General features: G+C 35.3%; 1 protein-coding gene across 2 annotated transcripts; it reads left to right on the forward strand.

The window, feature by feature from the left end:
- The first annotated feature begins 10,206 nt into the window (after nucleotides 1-10,206).
- On the forward strand, nucleotides 10,207-14,408 carry LOC111015303 (uncharacterized protein At5g41620). 2 transcript variants are annotated; one of them, XM_088126036.1, is made up of 3 exons: nucleotides 10,210-10,768; nucleotides 11,833-11,958; nucleotides 12,683-14,408. In XM_088126036.1, the coding sequence occupies exons 1-3, from the start codon at nucleotides 10,364-10,366 to the stop codon at nucleotides 14,180-14,182; spliced, it is 2,031 nt and encodes a 676-aa protein (XP_087982162.1). In that variant the 5' UTR covers nucleotides 10,210-10,363; the 3' UTR covers nucleotides 14,183-14,408. The 2 variants fall into 2 exon arrangements, with proteins under 2 accessions (XP_022145987.2, XP_087982162.1); XM_022290295.2 differs by lacking the exon at nucleotides 11,833-11,958 and having other exon boundaries at nucleotides 10,207-10,768.
- The last annotated feature ends 4,383 nt before the right edge of the window (nucleotides 14,409-18,791 follow it).

Genomic DNA, 18,791 nt, shown 5'->3' on the forward strand with positions numbered 1-18,791 from the left:
TCATAAATTTTTATAGACAAAAGTTTACATTATATTTATATATATAATTAAAAAAAAATACTTCATTCATGTAAAAGAAGATTTCCATAAAGACTACAATAATTCAATTTATCTGAAAATGGAGGATATCCTTCCACGTGGCAGATAAATTACAATTGTGATTCATGAATCGCGTTTTAGTATATATAATTTTTCCATTCTAAAAATTCAGGACAAATTAAAAGAAAAAATATAAAATCTTAATTTTTATGTGTAACTTTTTTCATCCTTTAAGACAAATTAAGGAACACGATGGCCACTTCCTTTCTTCTTTATTTAATTAATTATATCATTGGTTTTTGGTTTCTATTATGATAGAGAAAATTCATATTTTCTGCCTTTCAAATTCCCTCTATTTAACAAATTCAAATGGAGAGATATGTTTTAGGATTCTCCCTAGATCAAATGTGATACTACCTTCTATAAATTGAAAGAAAATACTCAAAATTGAGAGGTATGCTACAAATCTCCACTATTTCCTATGCAAAAACACCTCATTCTTTCTATCTGACTACTCTGATTCTAATTTAAGTGTCGGAGCCTGTGTGATGAGAGCGGTTGAATGAGAAATGTCGGCTAATTACTAAAAGCCACGTCACAAATTAAAATTACATTTAGGACCAATGACAAATTTACACGTGTCCTGAATTAATTTTTAAATCGACGAATCAAATTCTATCACGTGTCTCTCTTATGGTCGTCCGATGAAATCAACTAATTTGATAAAACCCATGAAGAGACTGGGTTCAAGCTAATGACTCATTAAGCTCATGACCCATAAAAGACCCACCAAGACTCTATAAATAGAGGGGTCACCTCTCATTTGAAGAGAGGAGAAGAAGAATTGGAAGAGATCTAGAAGAACTGGAGATAAAGAGCACTCAGAATCATCCACAATCATCCAGAGTCAAGCGAAACATCCAAAGCCAACAAGACATGAAGAATTCGAGATCTGAAGAGTTCGAGACTTCAAGAACATTGAATCTTATCTCCCCAAACAACATTACTTGAAGAGTTCATCAAACTGCAAAGTCTTCATCAAATTGGCCAAAGAACTTCGACAAGCTACAAAGTCGAAGAACTTCACAAGCTGCAAAGCCAAAGCACTTCACAATTTGCACAGCCGAAAAACTTCATAAGCTGCAAAGCCGAAGAACTTCATGAAGGGATGTGAATCCCAGAGCGGAAACGGATTTTCGTTGCTGATTTTCGGGATACAAAATCGAGTTTTAAAGAAGAAAATACAGGGGAAATTCCAAACCTTTGAAGAACGTTTCTTCAGTGAATTCCCCTCGAACACCACCACCGAATCTTCCTCGCTATCCTCTTGGGTCTCGGGATCGTGCTGGTGGGAGCAAAAATTTGAACGAGAGGGAGAGATTGAGCTTCTTGAGAGAGATCTAGGGATGCTTATTTTTTTCACTGTAGTGTTCTGTTTTCTTCAACCATTGAAGAAAAAAGAACAATGACGTGGGGTAACTCCCCACGTCACAGCAACCCCCCCACTCCCCTGCAATTTTGCAGGGGAGTTAATATTAATAATAATATTAATATTAATATATATATATATTAATAATATATATATATAATTAATTAATTAATCAAATTAATTAATTATTAATCCAATTAATAATTAATAAATATATATATACATAAATAAATAACACTTAATTATTTATTATAAAATTAGAATCATATTCTAAAACATTACTCTCGTATAAGCTATAGTTTTAATGTACATCGTATGCACATTATTTTTAACCCATAGTTTTAATATGAATTTTTTTGAATCTCATTCAAATAATATCTCTCATAATACATAGTTTTAATTCACAATTAACTATATATTATAATGTATCTTTATACATATAATCCCTTAAGTAATTTGAACAATTCAAATTCTTCCAAAAACTTGATCCTCGTTTTACCCGTTATGAGCTAGCAAGGGGACCTAATGGACCTACAGATCCGAAGCTCCAACGATGCAAGATTAATCGGTCAAATTCATTGACCGAGTTAATCTAGATTCGTTAACTACGGGTCATTCCACTAAAGACCCGCAGTTGCACTCTTCTCACTGCAGAATGTTTTCATGTCCATGGATATACGGCCATTAATGACGAGTCAATCCTTCACGAGTGTTCGTAACTCAAGTTGGGTCAAATTACCGTTTTACCCCTGAGTTACATCTTACTCCTCAAACACCACTGCTCCTCTAATGAACAACCCGGTTATGGTCCAACCAATAACCGGAAGTCCCTCTCGGCCAATGAGAGGGTGGGGCCTCTTGTTCAAGTCCCGGAGTCAGCATTTAAGGGAACACTTACCTACTTCCCTAAAGTCGGGGAGGAGTGAATTCCATCTTGTGAAGTTATGTTCCCAACTCCCCACTCGGTCTCGTCCCCAAAATGGTAGGAATGTTGAGTCGGCGACTCGGGCCACTCTCACCCACACAGATCAAAGAACGAGCCCTCAGGGGCAGGAGTCCATAACTCACTCAGGATTGAGAATGAGTTGCCTAGTCATCCTAAGAAATGACAATCTATTAGTTAACGGTGTTACATCTAAAGATTGCATATTTCGCGGTCCGGTTTTATACAAACTCATTGTATATGATACCCCCACTCACATGTCTCCACACGAACCACCTGGATCGAGTCGTCTGTAACCTTTACAGAGCGGGCTGTATCCATAGTGTTGCCAGGATAAGGTACCCAGCCTTATCCATATACTATAGACCCTTTAGGTTATTCACGGGACATTATCCATTCATATATCAGGGGTATATCAAATATATACCCCGTATATCAACTATATACCCAGTATATATACTATCCCGATTACATCAAAAATAACCTTGGATGTTTAGTTTATTGGATTTTGGACAATGCAAAGCTATGATTCAACAACAAATTTATTGAATAAAACTTTATTAAATAGACATTTGTTTTTACAAAATACAAACTACGAGTTTAGGGCAACACACCCAACACTTCAACAAGCTGCAAAGCCGAAGAATTTCACAAGCTGCGAAGCCGAAGAACTTCAACAAGCTGCAAAGCCGAAGAACTTCACCAGCTGCAAAGCTGAAGCACTTCACAAGCTGCAAAGCCGAAGAACTCCACAAGCGCAAAGTTGAAGACTTCAAAGATTCTTCAATTAGCTCAAAGTCGAAGACTTCACAAAACTTTCGCCAAGCTACAATCCACTGTTCTTTATCAACAAGTCAAAGTCTTCAACAAGCTCAAAGCCGGAGACTTCAAATATCCTTAGTCAAGTAAGAAGTTGAAGACATCAACCATTGATTCAAGAACAAGCTCACGAGCCCTTGAATTAAAGTTTACATTTGAAGAATTAATCAGAGGATTATACATTAGAGATTGTAATATTCACATACATAAATACAAATACAAGTTCATAAATTTGAGTTTTCTATTACTGAATTTCTCGTCGAACAAGAGCCACACCGGTCTTTGGTGCTGTTCTGTTTTGCAGGTCTCGTTGATTCTTTTTTTTTCTAGAAGATTTGTGCGAATTTCCCGGAATCCCAAGATGTCAAATTTCTGCATCAACAATTGGTGTCGTCTGTGAGAATGACTAAGATCTAAAGGTCAAGGCAATTGATATAAATTCTGAGTGAAGTCAGCAACACTCTGTTGACGGCAAATGTCATTCGAACAAGAAGGTAAATCGGGAATTATTCTTGCCTGGAATGGTTGAAGGTGATGAATTGTTAAATAAAAAATTAAGCATGTTGTTTATTTATTTATTTTCAATTTTCTTTAAGCATGATATGTGATTTTTTTTGTAATATTTTATTCTACTATGATGTTCAAATTTGAGGTAAATTAATTATTTCTTATGTTTTATACTGATAAAATTTTTTGTTTGATGCCCAAACAAAAGCTCATCAAGTGGGGGTTAGTTGAGTCACAACGGTTAAAGAACTCGAACTGTGATAGACCGATAAGCTCATCAAGTGGGCTGTCACTTTTCATTCTTCAATTCATTCGAACGGGTAGGGTGTGGAAGAGAATCCCAAAGGTGTTGAAAAAAGCATGCGTACAGACCCAACAAGATTTAAATAGAAAGCTGGCAAGGCGAACCAATAAACAAAACCCAGGTATAAAAGCTTTGCCAAATGAGTTTAGAAACCCAATGGTGTTGATTAAATTCGGGTAAAAAAATCGACAGAAGCCAGGTTAATGACACGACCCGTCCCAGAACACCCACTAGTTTAAGAACAGACCGTGCGACCAATAACATTCTTCAATGCTTGACATATCTTTACGCCCTCTTGGGTGCATAACATAAATTGAACCATAAGCTTATTCTAATATCTCATTCTTCAAATTCAGATTATTAGGCACTCATAAACGATTATACCTAACCAAAACTCCATAATTTCTCATTGAATACTCTTTTCGTTAGCTACCGTTTTACCATCTTATTCAACACTAGATCATCAAGTTGAGCTTCTTTAATTCTATCAATAAATGTAGGCAAAACCTCTCAAAATGAATGTGAACGTAAGCTAATAAAACACTCCCAAAATGATCAAACACTCATTTTGCATTGAACTTTTTAACCCACCAAACATGGAGAAACTAATTACATCAGACAAGTTTTTGAACAACCTAGCTTCCCGCTTAAAGTATCAACTACAACCTTAGCTTTTTGGTATACCACCCAATAGCACGATCATAATCCTTAACAACTCAAGCCACCTTCTATTTCATCAATTAACTTTTCCTACTCAAAAATAAACTTGAGACTTTTGTGTTTTATAGGTATATACTACACTTTTCGCCAAACCTATAATGTCGCCGAACTTTTAACGTCCTTACTACCACAGCTAACTCTAGATCATGATTTGGAACTTATACTCATGCTTTCTCAATTGCCTCGACGCATAAGCTATCACTTTATCGCTCTACCTGCGTCCCTTAAACATCAAACTCTACTACAGGTGTCAAAAGTGATAGTATATGGGCATAAATTAATCTTTTCCTTACCTATTGGAACTCGACCTACACATTTCTGTCTGTACAAACTTTGAATTCTTCTTGGTCAGATTCGCTAGAGGAAGTACTATCTTTGAAAATTCTTCCACAAAATCGACAATAATATTCTACTAAACTAAGGAAAGTACAAACCTGTTTAACTATAGTAAGATGTTTTCATCTTACCACCACCTTAATTTCTCATAGATCAACATATCTATATACCTTTCACAGATGCTACATGACCCAAAACATCACATGATCAAGCCAAAATACACACTTACTAAATTTGGCATACAACTTCCTTTCACGTAACGCCTGTAGCATAATTCTAAGATGTTTTACATACTTGCTCTGGTTGCCATAAAATACTATTATTTCATAAACAAGCAATTACAAACTGATCCTAGTCTGGACCAGCTTCTACCACCCAAAATCGTTGAGAAATTGCACATCATTTATAGGTAATATCCTGAGTAGTGTATTTAGAGAAGGTGTAAGAATATATATAATGTAGAAGTTAGTTGAAAAGTCTAGAAGATTTTCGACCATAGACTCTGCACCTAGTGGGGTCCATGGTCGACACGGTCTATTCTTGAACTACTGGGTGTTCTGGGACGAGTCGTGTCAGTTAGAAACCCAATGGTGCCGACTAAACTCAAGGTATAAAGTCGTTGGCGAAAGCCAAATAGGTTAGAAACTCAATAGTAAACCTGGGGTATAAAACCATGGGCAAAAACCAAATAAGTTAGAAACCCAAATATGATAACAGTGGCCCAACTAAAGGTTAGATCCCAAGGCCAAAATCTAACGGTTAAAACTAACCGTATGATAGAGCCCAATAGACTTGACTACAGCCAACTACGGCAAAAGGATATGGGGTTGTTCTATAAATATAGCCAACCCATAAATGACAAAATACTCGCAAATCAGAAGTCTAGCGTGTTGAATTATGGATGAGAAAATTCTATTTTCTACAATTCAAATTCTCTTTTATTGCGCCTCAGCTTAATAGCTAGAGGGTAAGTGCAAGTGCACACTGTCACAAGTAATAATCTGGAAATATTCCAAGTTCGTCTACACAGGGACTAGTTTTCTTTTAAAATTGATTTTGCAAATTGCTTGAATAAGCAATTGGGTATGGGATAAAAATTGGTGAATATGTTGGGAAACACAATTTAAAAACACAGATTAAAAAACCAACCCCTACTAAGATTTAGTTCTAAAAGATGAATTACACCTATCAAGTGTGTCCGTAATTAAACTCAATTTATGCAAACTGGTTCAACTTCTATTCCATACCGTTTTTGGTTTGTTTAGAAGCTTATGCTAGTGTTTACATATGTCTATGCAACTCTAGAATCCTAAATAAATCAAGTTCCAACTTACGTTTAACGGGTAAGAGAGCCTATGTCTAGGATCTTGTTTTAGTTCTTATTTCTAAGTAACTTCCCGTTTCACCTTGATGAGATCCGTTTGACTCTAACCTTTTCAGAATTAAATTCAAACTAATGTGATTTAAACAAGTGACCAACAAGAAATCAACTGGATGAATTGTATCAATCAAGATAAGCAAAGAGAGCGTAATACGCTGTGCTCACCGATAGATGTAATTTAAATAGATGAACTAAACTTGTAGGAGGGTTGAAGAAACAATTTACCTACTCATGGAATTGAAAGAAATTAAAACACAAGAGAATATAACAAAAGAAAGCATTTTAATTTGAATTGGAAAGAAAGTACAAAATGGAACAAATTGAATTGCAATAAAATAAACAAGAGTAATTGCAGAAAAATAATTGAAAACAAAACTTAAATAAAAACTACAAAACTAAAATAGAAAGGAAAACAAAAGCATGGAAAATGAGATGCCTTGAAATGATGCTTAGGAGCTCCTTTTTATAGGCCATGGAGGTAACAAGATGTTGAGAAATGCATGGGAGGTTGGAACCAAATGAGGTTGTAGAGATTTTAGGAGTAAAACCGAATCTTGGACCAATAATTTGGTCAAAAGTTGTTATTCCTGTTTTGAGAATCAAGACATCGAATGTGGCTGAAGCATTGTGAAGCTGGAACTTTCAAAGTAATTTGGCTGGTGCATTCCTTTAGTAAGCTGGAAATTCTGGACATGCGATGTGTCTGACGCATTGTGATCATAAATCTTCACTTTTCCTTACAAAATAAGCATATTTACCCAAATTAGTATTTATTTACCTATAACTGAATTCCAAAGTTCCTAATCACAAATTATATACATTTTCCATAAATTATATGCATGAACATACATTTTCCATTCCAAATAACCATCATAAGTACGTAAAACCTACACATTTTAGCCTTTAATCAAGTCTTGTCATCTTTATTTAAGGAATTCAAAAGGAGAAGATATTCTATATTAAAATATACTCATGGCCTCAGGATTCTCCTTAGCTTCAAATAAAATAATACTAGGTTTTTCCTCTATAAATAGAAGGAAAATACACATAGTTGAGGTATACTACAAATCTCTACTTTTTCTATGCAAAGAACACCTTATTCTTCCTATTTGACTACTCCGATTCTAATTTAAGCATCGGAGCCTGGGTAGCGCCACACCGATTTTTGGTGTTCTTCTGTTTTGCAGGTCTTGTCGATCCCTTTTATTTTAGAAGATTGATGCGAATTTAGTGGAATCCAAGAGGTCAAATTTTTACATCAACAATTTCTGACAATAAAGCTTATCTACATTATGAAAAATATTTTCAAAATGTAAGTTAAATTTTGAAATCTTAGTTGAGACTTCAAATAGCGCATAATGAAAAACATGTCAAAGGAATTGTGAAAAAATAAGCATAGTTTTTCTCAAAATAAGTTAAAATACTATTTTGATCATTATACTTCCAACTTTCGCTCAATTTGGTCTTTATACTTTTTATTTTTGTCTACTTTAATCTATGTATGTTCAAATCGTTCAATTTGATCCTCGTGCTTAGAAAAAGTTATCGTTTTTGTCTTTTCATTGTATTTTCTATACATTTTTTCAATTAGCATTTCAGTATGACACACTCAATATATTTCTTAAAATAAATCATAAATTTATATTATTTGGTCTCTGTTGTGTATAGAATTTATGTCAAAAATTTTACAAACATTGACCAAAATAGTCACTTTTTAATAGTACATGGACAAAACGAATGTTTAAAGTACATAAAACCAAATGTATTAAAATAAATCAAAGTTGAAAGTCTTGAAACCAAAAGGTGGACATTTGAAAAATAAATAGACCAAATTGAACAAAAGTTGAGAAAGAAAAAATAAGGACTATATAAATATTTTAACATTGAAAATATAAACCAAAAAGGAAATTGTGATCAAATGGGTATTTTATTATTGACTTTTAGAATTCATTCTTGTGGCAAAAATAAAAAAAAAAGAAAAGAAAAAAGAAAAAAACCAATTTTAGGAGATTGTATATCTTTGGGGGAAGAGTATTGTTCATCAAGACTTGCATGGAGCTAAATATAACTGTTTGATATTTGCTGAAAGTATTTATTTGTCAATTTAAATATAACTCAACTAATTAAAATATATATTATTGACAAAATTTTTTTAGAGATTTAAATCATCTATCTCCATAATTTGTTGGACTAAAAAAGAGAGGCTATTTGTGTTCAGCTTGGGTCTCTTTTCTAAAACTTGTTTCTTGTGTTACTATGATCTTCAAACTTTATGGCGTACCAACTTCAGTACAATCGATCTTAGTAAAACTCGAAATGCTTCATTCTTGAACTTAAACATGTTATTTCTTTTAATAGTCTCTAATTTTGATGATAGGACTCATTACTTTTATATTTATTAAACCATCGTCGGTTAAATAGATAGATTAACATACATTTAATATCTTTTATATTGATTTTTAGATTAAATATACGTTTGAATCTCTAATATTCGATGTTCTTTCAATTTAGTTACCATGGTTCAGAAGTTTCAATTTAATTTAACTTTTTTTAATTATTAAAGTTAAAATTAACTGCTCATAGGTGACACTTTATCTACTGAGTTAGTAAAATTTTAAAGAATAAACTATGCCACCTAAAAACACTAAATGTCAACATTTTATACCACTTAGAAATTTAGAAAGAAATCATAAGCTTTTTTTCTTCTCTACCATTTTATACAGAGGTTACCAAAATTGTGAAAGAAAAACTTTTAATCTGCAAAAGTAACTTTGTATTGTTTTAACTTTTAAGGTAAAAATTAAAAGAAAAGCATATAGAATAATACAGATAAATTTAACATTAGTAAACTATGTGTGGGACAGTTCTAGAAGGCATGCCAGTTAATTTGTAAGAATGTTTGAGGACATTTATGACACGTGCCCAATCAAATCCCTAATCTCGATGCTATGGCCCTCTTAATAAATTCAACGGCCCTGATTCAAAGATGTACTTAACTCACAGGAATCAACCACCAAAACCAAAGTTCCTTTTTTTTTTCTTGTTTTAAATATCAGTTTAATTTATTATTAATTTTCTTTTGCTTTTAAGTTTAGGATTAATCAAATCCAAAACCGCAGTTTTATGACATTTTTGTCAGAGTGAGAAACAGAGAAGCAAAGCAAGTCCACGTGAGGAAGCAAACGACAGTCCGTAGTTCAACTGAACTGAAAGTTGTTCAGCTCCAAAACCTTTTTTTTTTTTTTTTTTTTAGTTTTAAATTCTTTTATGTGACATTTTTTTTATCTATGAAGATTTTTGGAGAATTTTTTGTATAAAAAAATCTTGCCTTGATAAGCCAAACAAACATCATGGCAAGCAGGACATTATGACATTTGTACTTTTAAAAGAATGGTTTTTTTTTGGTATATTTATTTTCTTAATCTCATTTCCCAATCACAATTTCAATAAGATTTGTGTTAGATTTTGCAAGTAGTGACAAAAAAGATAACTTTTTGAATACCCAGATACTAAATTTCATATTTTGAAAGTAAAATTAGAGTAGAGTTGAAAGTATAGACAAAGTTTTTATTTTTCACCTGGGTTACTACAGAGAAATCATGCTGGGTGACCCCAGCTAGATGCCAAACGGGTAATCCAAAAACCTTTTCCGCCAGCCTTTTGAGGCCAGCATGGAGATGGCTCAGATCAGATCACAGCCCCAAGGTTCAGAAGAAATAAACCAAAGAAGAGAGAAAAAAAAAAAACACCCCACCAGAAAAATATAAAACCTTGATTTCAATTCTTAAACCCCAGAAATAAAAAAAATTAGGGGGAAAAAGGAAAAAAAAGGGGGATGAAAGAGAAAGGAGAAGAAGAGAGGGTTTTATTTTAAGAGGTAGGAAAATGGAAAAAGGGGGAGGGGGGAAGAAGAGTGGGGAAGGGGCAGCAGCAGAAAAGGAGGAAAATTTGGGAAAAAAGTTAAGGAGAGAGGTTTTGATTGGAAAAAGATGTGGACCTTGCACTCCAGTGCCTTCATGGAGGATTTGGGCTCCTCCTCAAGAGACCATCATTAGCCAAACAAACCCTTTTCATTATTATTCTTCTTCTTCTTCAATTTCTGCCAGAAAGCTAGCGGCGGCCCTTTGGGAGTTTCATCACTACTTCCCACTTCCTAAAATGCACAGAGCTCCCAATAATGGCGCTGATTCAAGGCTCCTCCGCCGCCGCTACTTCCATCACTCTCACAAGGACAAGGCCCTCGACCTTTCCCACTTTCTTGGCGATCCCTGCCCCAGCTCCCCTGAACAGGTCGCTTTCTTCAACTTGTTTCTTCTTCTTCATTTGGGGTTTTGAATTTTGTGGCTGTTTTCTACTTTTTTTTTGCATTTTTATGTTTTAGGGTAAAATTGGGGAATCGTTACTCTGTAATTAGCTTGTTTTTTTGAAACTTGGTGTCTGTTACAGAATCAGGCTGTTTCTCTGGTTTAGGGTAGAGTGTATTTGTGAACTGTGTAGTGATTGGATTGGTTTCCTTTTTGCCCTTTTATGATGTTCCTTCTCTGTTTCTTCTTACAGATTTGGCTACAGTGAAATTCTATCTGGTGCATCTGTTTTCTGTTGAATGAAGATTAAATGTGTTGTGTTGTGGCGTGGCATGCTGTTTTGTTTAGATGTAGTATGGTTAATTTAGTTGGTAAGAACAAGGAGAACTTTCATGGGGTTTAGGTTTAGAAAGGCTATGGCACCCAGTGTCGGGTTTATCGCATTTTTCACACACCTTTTTGGGATCATACTTAGAAATACCAACAGTTGGGATACTTTTGTGTAATTTTTCTTGATTACGTTCCCTGCTATCGGTTGACCTTTTCTTTCTGGTGCATCTTTGTTTGTCATTCTACCCTTGGTCGATTATTGTGCGGCCTTCGTAGATTCGTGTCTTCCAGTTGCCATTTTTGCAGTTCTTATTCTCAGTTTTCATCTTTGCGTCTCTGGCATTACTTCAATTTAGTGAAACTTGTTGATTAAAATATGTCTGGCATAAACTGGCTTGATAAATCGGTTTAAACCCATGTTGCTGTGACTATTTTAATGCTACTTGTAGATTTATCTGAATTGTCTTCCTCGTTTTTCTTCCTCTTTACTCATCTTCTTCTTATCCTGAGATTGTACATATAAGATTTCTAGAGGAACTGTCTACAGTTGATTTAGATTTTCTCATTTTCATTTAGTTAGATAAATCACTATCCCCTCTTATTCAAATGCTAAAATTAACAAATTTGACCGAACGGCAATCGGTATGGAGGATGCCAAACTCCTATTTTTTTTCCTCTCTATATGTCTGTTTCCTCATCATTCATTACTTCAAATGGCAGCCAGCAAGTGCAAGCAGTTTAAGGAGGCATGTTGCTGCATCATTGCTGCAACATCATCAATCAATTGAACGGAATAATCAAGCTCTTCAGCCCGTATCTCCCACGAGCTATGGAAGCTCCATGGAGGTACAGTTCGTTTTCTCTTTTCCGTCCTTCGCTGCCAAGAATTTGGCGCGTTAAAACAACTAAGATAATGATTTGAAATCCTTTTCGAGTAGAGAATGTGTAGAGTGAATGTGACTGTCATATTCAAACTGGTAACATGGAGTGAGAAGTGAGAACTATATACTGAAATGAGCTAATACCAGCTTTATTTCAGAACTTCTACGGTTCTACCACAGTGATAAAATCCGTTCCTAGAATTGCACCAAGTTTCTGCATATTGTATATCAAATCATGAATGGGGAAGTAGGGTAAGCTAAATCAAAAGGATTTAGAGGGAGTAAGTTAAAACCTCATGATGGCCTCCTACTTAGGAATTAATTTCCTATGTGTTTCTTTGACAACCAAATATAGTAAGATCAGGCGGTTGTCCCATGAGATTAGTCAAGGTGCGCGAAAGCTGGCTACACTCACTGATATAAAAAAAATATATATATCATGAACGAGGAAGTATGATATTCCCTGGTGCATTCTGTTTTTCTTTGGATTGAAAAAAATAGCCATTTAAGTTTGTTGTTCTTTTACCATTATGTTCTTCGAAGGCATGCGTTCTGAAATGGCCAAACCTCGAACAATAGACCATTTCTCAAGAACCAGGCTCTTCATTGAGTTACCCTCTGATCGGTTCTTCATTTCTGATCCTCTAATACCTTCTTTCGTATGACGTTTGGTACTTTCTTTTTGGCAGGTGGCACCTTATAACCCTGCAATCACTCCTACTAGCTCTTTGGACTTCAAGGGAAGAATTGGCGAATCGCATTATAATCTTAAGACATCTACAGAACTGCTAAAAGTTTTGAACCGAATCTGGAGTTTGGAAGAGCAGCATGCATCGAATATATCTTTGATAAAAGCATTGAAAACCGAACTTGACCATGCCCATGTCAAGATGAAAGAGTTGCTTCGACTACGGCAAGCTGATCGCCACGAGATGGATGATCTAATAAAGGAAATTGCGGAAGACAAACTAGTTAGAAAAAACAAGGAGGAAGATCGAATCAAGGCTGCGATTCAGTCTGTGAGGGACGAGCTTGAAAACGAGAGGAAGTTGAGGAGACGATCTGAGAGCCTACATAGAAAGTTTGCAAGGGATCTCTCCGAGACAAAATCGTCTCTTGTGAATGCTCTAAACGACGTGGAAAGAGAGAGGAGGTCCAGAATGCTGTTAGAGGATCTCTGTGATGAATTTGCCAGGGGCATAAAACACTACGAAAACCTGGTGCATGGCTTAAAACAGAAATCCGACAGGATCTGTGCTGGAAGAGCCGACTGTGATGGTTTGATTCTCCATATCTCGGAAGCTTGGCTTGATGAAAGGATGCAGATGCAACAAGAACACCACAGTGCTGACATCGAGAAGTCAGTGGTCGAGAAATTACAGATTGAAATAGAGAGCTTTCTTGAAGCACAGCAAAATGATGCTAATGGTAGCAAGATCGATCAACTGTTAAGAGAGCGCCGGAGTTCACTAGAGTCGGTCCCATTGAATGAGGCTGCTAGTGCACCTCAAGCAGGGGAGGAGGACGATTCTCAAGATAGTGACTCACATTGTTTCGAGTTAAACAAGCCAAATAACAGCAATATCATGGCTCATGAGAATGAGAATGCAGAAGATCAAGTCGACGAAACAGGGAAATCAATTGACGTGCAAAAGAAACTGGGGTCTCATGAGAGGTCTAAAAGCCGCACCCCGTCCAGCTTGCAAGTAAGGTTTGAAGAACAGATGGCTTGGGCAATGTCCTGTATTGGGAACAAGAAGTCGCAGTCTATAAATACAGAACCAGGAAAAATCGAAGGAATGCCCGCCGAAGCAAACAAATCTAGCAAGACCGAAAATAGTCAAGATGCTGATGGCGGAAGTAACGAGAGACAAAACAATCACAACCCCATTCACGGTTTGAATTCAAGCCACATGCTGGACAACCTCATCAGAAATCAACTCTCACTGAAGGATGGAGATAATGTGCATCCTGAAGATGGTTATGGTGAGGCCTCCTGCAGCAACTCAGGGTGGAGGAATCAAGCAAGTCCAGTGAGACAGTGGACAATAGCAGCCCCAGAGATCAACATGACACAATCGTCATCGTCGTCAAAATTGCCCCCCGGGCTAAAGGAGAACACCCTGCACGCGAAGCTTCTCGAAGCAAGGTCGAAGGGGACTCGGTCACGGTTAAAACTTTTCAAGTGATGGCTGGCCCGAAGGATCACTACTCTTTTGTGGAGTATTTTGGCGATATAACTCTCTTTCCTTTTGAATCCTTGTTGTGATATCTCAGTATAGTACAATTTTACATTCCACTTGAGCAAATTGTAAGGATTGGTATATTAGTTGGAGGAGCTGAGTGTAATGTTTTTCACTTTTCATATATAGTTGCACAAATCAGATGGAAAATCCAGACCCCTTTTAAGAATGATATCCTGTAACCAAGTGCCTTTCTTTTTCTTTTACAAAGATTTAGTAAGTGTTTGATCTTCCATTTCAATTGGTTGAAGAACATTTTGCAAAATAAATAAAGTTCTATTGAGCTTAGTTTCTTTACAAGTCATAAAACCTCATCTCATCAATGGGCGATCTTAAGATTCATGGATGCACAAAACCCAACTTCTACAAAAGATTTGATGCTTATTTGAACTTAAAAATTTGGTGACAAGATTGGTATTTCTTTTTCATCTTACAACTGCAAAGATTAACCAGAGGAAAAGAAATAAAACATCTCGCCTGCATTATCAAAATAATAAGAAATTGTTGTTTTTATTGGGTTAAATGTATGTTTTATTTCCTCATCGTTTGGGAGTTTCTTCAGTTTATTTAAAAAGTTTCAATTTAGTCCCTCGTCGATAGTAGTGTCAAAAATTGACTATTGATAAATTTACCTGACATAAGTTGAAATTTTGGCTAATTTCTCAGAAATCTAGAGAAATTTATAAATTTCCCTAATGTTAGACAATATTCTTCCACTGTATTTCCACATAAGCCCTTAGTTATCTTTGGGAGTGAATTAAATTTGAGGTAGCCAAAATCACTTTTTGCTATTTTTTTAAGAGTGTGTTTGAGAGTGAGTTTGACATTTTTCCATTATCAAAATCACTTCTCTTTTCTCATTTTATTTATCATGTTTGACAAATTAAAAATTGATTTTAGGAAAGCTTAAAATCACTTTAAATTGATTTAAGTAAATGGGACCTAAGTACATTGATTCAATTGAATACTCTTCTAGCTATTTTTTTTATATCCGTGAGTGTTTGAGTCAACTTACGCGTATTTCGACTAATTTCACGGGACAACCGACTGATCTTACAACATTTTACTAATTCCTAAAGTAGGCGGTCGTCATGAAGTTTGAACTCATTCCCTTTTAACTAATCCTAGTCCCTTTGTACCAACGAACCACCTATGATGGTTTCTCCTCCATAAATTTTCATTATTTTGAAAATTTATAGCTACTTGTTTTTTGGTTGGATGAGACTATTTCTATAGGTATTAGTTTTTCTACGTGCATGGAATGCATTTTGACGGGGTATTTTCTCATTTTATTCTTGACTTTTGATGTTCTTTTATATGCTCGATTTTGTTGCAAAGTTTGGGCATCGTCAACATTAAATTAACACAATTTTTAGAGTAATATTGTCATGTTGAAGTAGAAGCTAGTAAAATTAGGTGACACAAAATTTTATAACTACTAACTCCTTATATATAATTATTCGATTATGAAAAATTAAGGAGAAAAAAGAGGGACAAATAGGAGAAAATTTTAAAATCTTCAACCATCCGCCAGTGCCTCTCCTTCGTCGCTCTGCCCCAAGTAGAAGCAGGAGATGGGCACATGCAAAGTCAATTTAGACAAATAATAATAATAATAATAATAATAATAATAATAAATAAAAGAAAAAAAAAAGACTTGAGCATATCCCTTGTGAGTAAGGGTGAGGAGATCAATAGGCGGCAAGAACCTTATAATATAAAAGAAAGGGTTGGATTTTTGTGACATTGGGAATCCTCCTCTCCAAATTTAGTATACTCTTAAAATCGAAAACAAAAACCCTTAAAATAATCAAAGGAAATTGAGTTAATAAATGACATCCAAATAGTTCCAAGAAGTAGAAATAGAAATCAATATAAATGGGGAGGATACACAACAATGCAGTTTGAACACAGGACCTCTCGCTCTGATATCATATAAAGTATGAATTAACCATCACTCAATCCAAAAACTTAAGTTGAAGGATTGGGTAAACTTAATTCATTTATATGGATTCTGAACACCCTCAACTCCAAATAATATCAAATATTTTATCTGCGGAGAACACTACACAGTTGCATTCTAAACCAGATGTAATCGAGGAAGAAGAGGTATATAGACATTGTACATTGTATCTTCTGTACTGTGGAAAAAACCAGAGACTGAAGTTCATATATCTTGATGAATTACCTATTGATTTTGAGATGTAATTCATGAATATTGATATAGTATCAGATTCTAATAGTCAAATGAGCCTCGGATAAAAAATGGAACCCTGACTAAAATGGTTGAGTAAAAAAAACATCATTTATTTCAATGGACTAATCCAATCTTCTATATTCATAGGGAGTATGTTTATGTTTCTACTTTATAAATATATTTTATTTGGTATTTTTAATAATATTATCACGTGTTGATATTTTCTTTGTTTTGGCATTTCTGACGTAGTCCCTCCAGAAAATGAGAAACCTTCTAAGTTGTGAATTGGGAATAGAACCAATTGACAATACTGGTTACCATTTATAATATGTTGATATATGTTTGCTCCAGGCTAAACATATATTTTAGATTTTTTGGTCTCTAATATTTATCTTTTTTCATTGGTTGATATTGATAAACTTATGTGACATGGTACTAATTAGTACTTGACAAATATCTAATCTTTACTTTTACATTCTTAGTAGGCTAATTTCTTCTTTAAACTTCTAACAACTCACAAAATATCATATTATATAAATTTATTTATAAGTTAATTTTAACCTTCACCGATTAGAATGGTATAAAAGAGAATGTTACAATATAAGGGATTAAATGAACTTTTTAAACAACATAAACTAAATTGAAATTAGAGACTGGAACATATATTTACTCGTGACATTGTTGTCCATGATGATAAACTTTCAAACTTTCTATTTGTAAAAGAAAATTAGTAATCTGAGATAAATACGTATTTTATTCATTTAATTCATTAATAAATATTTACGTAAAGAATGATTTGAAATACGTGTAAAGACTTAGGCCTGGATTTCTAAACCAATTTAAATTCAAACGATTAATGAAAAAAAGTAAAAGACCCAAATATTTTTTTAGAGGCTTAGGACCAAAACAAAAAACTTTAAATAAAAGAATTAATTGAAAATTTGAAAGGGTGGAGACAAAATAAAGTTTCCATAGACCAATAAAAAAATAGATTTTTTTTAATAAAAAAAGATTTAAACCTATATTCTTAGCAAAAACAATTTAATATTACTGCAGTATATACTCTTTCCATTCATAATTTGATACATCTTTAAATAATATATTATTTAATTGTAGAGACTCTACTGTATTTTAAAATATTGATTTCACAAATAATTAAAATAAGAGCAGTATGGAAAATCGGTAATTTTCTCGTAGTCTTTGTTGGACGTGAATTTTGGCATGCCAAGTGTCATGATCGAAGAGATGAGTTGAATTGACACGCACGTGAAATATGGAAATTGACCCGAAAACGATTAGGTCGGCAGTTAGGTATGATCTAAGAAACTGAGCCGACCTTCAAAAAGCCCGTAACATTGTCTCTACCGAACCCAACAACACGCCGCATTTTTAGGGTGTGTCAAACTTCCTGTCGGGTCCAGTTTCTATAAATAGAAATTCTTGCCTTAAATGCAAGCTACACAATCCTGGAGAAAATCGACAAGTTAGATCGGATAGAAACTAACTTGCTCGTCGAGTGCTAACTTTGTTTGGTAATCGCCCCCCTAATAGACCATGTGAAGGTCAGAAGAGTTCTTGTCGACGGTGGAGCGTCGGCTAATATATTGTCCTTCTCGACCTATACGGCTCTGGGATGGGAGAGAAGGCACTTGAAGCATAGCCCAACGCCCTTGATTGGCTTTGCAGGGGAGTCGATTGGTGCAAAACGATGTATCCCGCTCCCTGTTACCATCGGAGAAGGAGAGCATCAAGTGACCCGAGTTGCCGAGTTTGTTGTAATAAACCGAAGATTGGCATACAATGCCATACTTGGTCGGCCCCTGATTCACGACCTTAAATCAGTTTCGTACACCTACCATCAGGTTCTAAAGTATCCGACTCCGGCCAGAATTGCAATGGTCTGAGGTGAGTAAAGAACGTCGAGAGAATGCTACACAGCTGCAATGAAGGGAACCGCCACTTGCGCAGCAATCATGTAACTTGAAAGGACTACACCACCACATACCGATGAGGCAGAGCTCAACCGCGGCACGCCAGCAGAAGAGCTAGAACTTGTCACCTTGCTAGGGCCAGATAGGCAATTCAGCATCAACAGCAGGCTGGGGGCCGAGGCGAAGGAAGAGCTCGTCAAGTTTTTGAAGTCGAACTCCAACGTGTTCGCATGGTCCCATGACGACATGCCGGGTATCAACCCAAACATAATGGTGCATAGGCTTAATGTAGATCCTAACTATAGGCCTGTAAGACAAAAGCGTCGGCCTGTCGACGTCGAGTGAAGTAGTGTAATTTGTAAAGAGGTGGAACAACTATTACGAGCTCATTTCATAAGAGAAGTTCATTACCCCGCGTGGCTTTCCA

This window comes from Momordica charantia, assembly GCF_013281855.1.
Source record: "Momordica charantia cultivar OHB3-1 chromosome 6 unlocalized genomic scaffold, Mcharantia_2.0 BLBB01000006.1, whole genome shotgun sequence".
NCBI classification, from domain to species: domain Eukaryota; kingdom Viridiplantae; phylum Streptophyta; class Magnoliopsida; order Cucurbitales; family Cucurbitaceae; genus Momordica; species Momordica charantia.

Bases quoted from the DNA above. Each gene is read 5' to 3' on its own strand.
- LOC111015303 (XM_088126036.1), top strand. From the start codon at position 10,364: ATGGAAAAAGGGGGAGGGGGGAAGAAGAGTGGGGAAGGGGCAGCAGCA. The intron at 10,769-11,832 runs GTCGCTTTCTTC...TTCAAATGGCAG, and splicing joins GCCCCAGCTCCCCTGAACAG to CCAGCAAGTGCAAGCAGTTT. The intron at 11,959-12,682 runs GTACAGTTCGTT...TCTTTTTGGCAG, and splicing joins GCTATGGAAGCTCCATGGAG to GTGGCACCTTATAACCCTGC.